Source organism: Ursus maritimus, unplaced genomic scaffold (assembly GCF_017311325.1).
Source record: "Ursus maritimus isolate PB19 unplaced genomic scaffold, ASM1731132v1 scaffold_14, whole genome shotgun sequence".
NCBI classification, from domain to species: Eukaryota; Metazoa; Chordata; class Mammalia; order Carnivora; family Ursidae; genus Ursus; species Ursus maritimus.
The window spans coordinates 32,842,791-32,848,790 of NW_024423786.1; the positions used below are offsets into that span (position 1 = coordinate 32,842,791).

Genomic DNA, 6,000 nt, shown 5'->3' on the forward strand with positions numbered 1-6,000 from the left:
AGCGAGAGAGGGAACACAAGCAGGGGGAGTGGGAGAGGGAGAAGCAGGCTCCCAGCAGAGGAGCCTGATGCGGGGCTCGATCCCAGAATGCTGGGATCACGCCCTGAGCCGAAGGCAGACACTTAACGACTGCGCCACCCAGGAGCCCCCATGTTGAGGGTTTTTATCATGAATAGATGTTGTACTTTGTCAACATCTGCATCTATTAGGATGAAATGGTTTTTATCCTCTTATTGATGTGATGTATCATGTTGATTTGTGAATATCAAACCACCCTGGCATCCTGGGAATAAGTCCCACTCGATTGTGGTGAATGTTTCTTTTAATGTATTGTTGGATTCTGTTTGCTAGTATTTTCTTGATTTCTGCATCTATGTTCATCAGAGATAGTGGCCCGTAGTTCACTTTTTTGGTGGTGTCTTTATCTGATTTTGCTATCAGGGTGATACTGTCCTCACAGAACAAATTTGGAAGTTTTCCTTCCTCTTCTATTTTTCGGACTTGTTTGAGAAGAATAGGTATTAATTCTGTAAAAGTTTGGTAGAATTACCTCTGAAGCCATCTGGTCCTGGATTGTTGTTTATTGGGAGTTTATTACTGATTCATTTTCTTTACTGGTAATTGGTCTATTCAAGTTTTTCAGTTTTGGTAGGTTATGCTTCTAAGAATTTATCTATTCTAGGTTGTCCAATTTGTCAGCATATAATTTTTCATAGTACTCTCTTACAATTATATTTCTGTAGTGTTATTCCTACTTTATTTCGATTTTTTTATGAGTCTGGCTAGAGGTTTATCAATTTTGTTGATCTTTTCAATGAACCAGCTCCTGGTTTCATTGATCTTTTCTATTTTTTGTTTCTAAATCACTTATTTCTGCTCTAATCTTTATTATTTCCTTCCTTCTGCTGGTGTGGGGTTTTCTTTGTTCTTTATCTAGTTCCTTTAGATGTAAAGTTAGGTTTTTTGAGATTTTTCTTGCTTCTTGAGGCAGGCCTGTATTGCTATAAACTTCTCTCACCAGTTACACAATGTTGGTTAACTTTTTATTTCTCTATGTTCTACACTGCGGGTAAGTACAGTAGGTTTGTATATGTGAAAAAATGAGCAAAGAAGATATATATTCAGCCACCTCATGTGGCATTTAGATGGCACATCAATAAGAACAGAGTGGTAGGCAGGATGATGTAGGTCCATTTTCACCACAGACCCAGTCAACATAGCCTTGTTGTTTATATGTTTACTGTTAGTATACTTTTTTAGCATAATACAGTCCATCTTAGGGAAACTGAAGTTATAGGACTTCTTTCTGATGTAGGGATTCATGGCTATACAGACTAATTGAGTAAGCACAGACTTAAAATTACTTTTATGATACAATTTTCACATTAAAAACTTGCAAAATTTGCTAGCATGAATAATTTTTATTTTTTTAATCAAATTGTGGTGTCCGTTTATAAGTGAGTAGTGGATTATAGATATGTCAATATACAAATATATTTAGGATATACATACACTTAGATAAATTATATAATTCTATAGTTTCACCTACTCCTGGACCTTCTAAAAGTATATATATTTTATAAAAACAAATTAGAACAGAAACTCCCAGTAGAAGAAAAGAACTTGGTGTTATAGGAAAAAAAATATAAAGAGCACATGAGCCAAATATATGTTAGTATTAAAATTACAGGCCAACCCACTTAAGCTGGTGTATACAATAACCTGCCCCTTTAAATTATATTTATTTCTTTGAATAGGGCCAACCATAGCAAGTATATATTGTCTGTAACATGTCCAGGATAATTATTGAGCAGTCTGTTTTTCTAAAAGGAAAAAAGTCACTAGTGAGGAATTTGTATTATTTCCCAGGTAAGTGACATCTTTTTTTTTTTTTTTTTTTCATTTTAGCTGTTATGGAATTGCAGTGGGGCTAGATGTGTAATTTTAAATGTTATATTAAAAAGTCCATTTGTTTCACAAGCATCATTTGGAATTACTTGAAATAAAATTCAGAGAGTATATATCAAATACTTCATACAAAAAAGACTATACAAAAATCATGGACTTTATTATACATTAAAAATCTCCTAACAGCATATATCCTGGAGCCTTGTCAGAGAATACCTACTTTGACAAAATGAAAAAAATAAGCTCTCCACCCCACATGTATACCACCATTACGTAAAGTTGAGTTCTTCAATTCTAAAGGGAAATGTAGCATGATTTTTAATTGTATATATGCATGATTAATAGTATCAGTGAGATAAGAACCAATTCACTTAACATTACAAAATCACCAAATATACAAAGCAGTTTTGCACATTAGTTATAACTTAATCCCAGTTCTCATTTTAGCTGAAGTAAATTACATGAGTACAGCCACAAGAGACTAGTTAAAAAGTGTAGTATAGTTCCAGTTTCAAATCTTTGTGTTATTGATGCAGAAGAAGAAAATCCATGAAAGAGTAAGCCAAGGTTGCTTAAAATAAAATGAGAGGCTTGCTTGCTACAATCAGTGTGTTTGAATATTTAAAGTACAATTTGAATGCTAGGAGGTTGTCAAAACCAATGTTAGTATTTTCATTTTATTCAGGTAGCAGAAGGTTTTGCAATACATGGGATCTTAGGGTCTGTCAGCATTTATAGTAAGATTCAAATCTTAAACATTGGAGTTCCTACACAAACTTAACTCAGATGCCTTTACCACACAAGACTGTATATTACATAGAATGTTGTGCATACCCTACTACCCTTTTCCCAAGCATAAAAGCAATTTCACCACGCCTAGAGCCTCAGAATTCTTTTGAAATTAAACACAAACTAATCATTGTAGAAATGCCAAAAACTAGACTGGCTTTGGGGATCTCTGTTCAGTCTGTTGTTAGCAAGTTTTAAAATTTTTAAAGGGAGAAGGAGTAATTAGCTTCCTGTCTATTGACTTCATTACCATCGTTAGAAAAGTACTGTTCCTATAGGTAGCAGAGTGCATAGCTGAATTAGGTAGACTTTATTTCTTTTAAAGAATCGATTTTGTTAATTTCTAAAACAAGTGTAAGACTGAATCTGAGAAAGCTATCCCAAATTCTAATTCAATCATCACCAAAGCATCCAAGAGCCAGAAGGGATTTCAAAGGTAACAAACCAAGATCAGCTTTAACATTATGCAGAAACCCACAGGCAGCCTTCTTCAAACAAAAAAGGTGAGTTTTTTAAAGTTGATGCTTAACTATCTGCAATATGGAATAGTTCATATAGTTCTATAGCAATGGACCAAAAGTTGAAATATCTAAAATTCCACACACAACTTCTATTTGGTGTTGGAATGCTCTTTGGTCTGATCTGTGGAAATGGGTGTGCTGTTGTCGAAATTCCTATCAAAACATGACTTAAAAGGATCTATAGTTTGTCCAGCATCCCCAAGTCGGCCAGTGCCTCTAGCCTTTGGGCAGCCAGAGTACTGGTGATGGGGAGCACCTCGCGACCAGGCACAGCAGCAGCCTAGTAGCACTGCCTCCTGAGGTCACCACCTGCATCGTCGGTGACCAGTTTCATCTGAACTGTGAGGTGACCACTTACTAGCATAAACAAAAGACTTTATGAAACAGAGAGCTTACTAATTCTCACTAATTCTCAAAAAGGTCTTAAGAGCAGGACCTACCATGACTAATCAAGTGCTGAGCACAGAAATTTCAACTTCTACCAAAAGAATGATGGACCAACTACTGTGAAAACATTCCCTCTTAGTAAGCACGAAATCAGCCTTCTTCAAAAGTATTCCATCAACTTCTACTTTGTTACTATAGGTTTTGGTAACATAGGGCTTCAAAATAATGATTATCAAGTAATCATTATTCCCATTTGGCACATGGATACAAAGAATATCATGATCCTATACATAATTATCCCCTTCCACAGAAACCAGTGTGCATACAGTGTGGAACAGCCACCCGGTATTGTGAGAGCTAAAACAGACGCCGTCTCTAACTCAGAACTAAGGAAAGACTGTAGCAAAGAACAAAGGGCTTTTTCCCTTATATAATTAGTCTTGAAGTGGCTAATCTCTTGAAAATTTTAAATGACTATTTTATTCAATATATTTAACTACCTTGATTCTATATAGTTTTACATGTGAAACAAAGGAACATAATTTCTATCAGCAATGTTAAAAAAAAATCAAATCAAGTTTTGACATGGCAGTAGAGAAATGTCATTTTAACCTTGGCACCAAGCTAAAAATCTTCCTTGGTCACTGTTAAACCAAACATTCAATTTCCTTTCAATCTTTCATGGAATTAGACCTTTTACTCATTTGAGAGTACAAGTATTTACAATAATTAGTGCAAATTCTATTCTCATATATTAGTTATTTGCCTTTGTGGATATAAAGTGGTGATCAGTATTTTATCAAAACATGGAATTATGAAAATACTGTGCATATCAGTCTGAAATTTAAAAGATTACATCTTCTAAACTAAACTCTGGGCATTTTTACTTTAAGCAGGAAACAACTGTTATAGAATTTCTTTTGAAACGTCACTTGATTTTCAATAAAAATTATTTCACGCAATGCAGAAAATACGAAGTTATTCTCTAACAATATCTTTACATGTTAAGTCCTAATCTAAAATGTACTTGAACAAAAAAAATCCCTTTTAATAAATTCCAAAATCTTATTTTAACCATTACTGCTCTGCAGCAATAATACAAGTCCCAACCTGAGAACTAAGAAAGTGAGAATTACATGCCCCGGGCTGTATCAATCTTGAACTGAAGACACTTAAGCTTCTTTCCCACTGGCATCAGGTGTAATACATCAGAGAAATGTGAGCAATCTAAGAAAGTGCCCTGAAATCACAGTACCACCTGCCACAATTTGAAACCTTAAGTCTAAAATCTTTTCTAATTATTTTATATAAAAGTTCTATTGCACATTTAATAATTAAAATATTTGCAAACTTGTAGAATTCTCTGTATAAAGGGTTTTGAACTGATTCAGTTGAAAGCTTCCTCACTGCCAGCAAAAATGTTCCTAATGAGAAGACGGAGCATATCCATACTACCTGAAGCTGAAGATAACAGGTTTCTTATGGTCAGAGCCAATTACAATACAAGTTCACTTTTTGAAGGAAAAAAAGACTTGAGCAAGTGTAATTCCTCAGCAATCTACTTCAAGGAGATGAACAGGTTTCTCTTTGACACGTGGAATTTGATGTTACTGCATAGTATATTATTTTTAAGGAAAAAAGAAAAATCAATGCCAACCTAAGTGATCAAGGTCAATCTTATTTTAAAAAGTGAAGTTAAACAAGCAAAGATAAACTTTAGTCTCCTTGATATTTCAACATAGTTGTTACCTTGTGCCATTTCACCACAGAAACTGTCAATAAATTCCAAGGGGGGGAAATACCAACCAAAAAGCAAGGATAAGTTCATGCTTCTGACTCTCTTTTCTTTCCTTCTTCTCCCAAATCACTCTCTTCTGACTGGCTACTGCTAAGGACAACAAACTGCCCCTCACTACTGGCTTGGTTTGGTCTACTGGAAGCAGCTATCAAGCGACTTTGTTCTTCTAAGTCCTAGTAGAAAAGACAGAAAAGAAACTATTGTTTGCAACCAAAAGCAAAACTATGCATTTAAAATACATACTTAAGCCACTTCAATCCTTCTGTCATAAACATTTATGCATAATTCTGGCAACTTACCGAAAACAAAGGCTACACACAAACAGTGCAACTCCGAAGTGAATTTTGGCACTGTTGGAGAACTCCTATAAAAGCTAACATTGCCCTCTTCTCCATTTTTATGGCCAACAACAACATTCAGACCATTGTTCTCTCTCACAATCTACCCCATAAAAGGCTCAAAATGGATCACTCCACATCCCTACCCTTCCCCCTCTGTCTAACTTATCTTGCTAAATCAGTTGTCACCCTCTCTTAGCCTAACCTAGCAAGGAAGCTTCAACTTCATTGTCCATAAGTCCAATCCATTTCCAATTCC

At 35.1% G+C, this 6,000-nt stretch overlaps 1 protein-coding gene across 1 annotated transcript in view; it reads right to left on the minus strand.

The window, feature by feature from the left end:
- Positions 1 to 2,047: 2,047 nt before the first annotated feature.
- Positions 2,048 to 6,000, minus strand: part of APPL1 (adaptor protein, phosphotyrosine interacting with PH domain and leucine zipper 1) — a 34,214-nt gene continuing 30,261 nt past the window's right edge. The window contains exon 22 of the mRNA XM_040628656.1: positions 2,048 to 5,576. Within this exon, the coding sequence (XP_040484590.1) occupies positions 5,430 to 5,576 (147 nt within the window). The 3' untranslated portion in view covers positions 2,048 to 5,429. The remainder of the gene's footprint in view (positions 5,577 to 6,000) is intronic.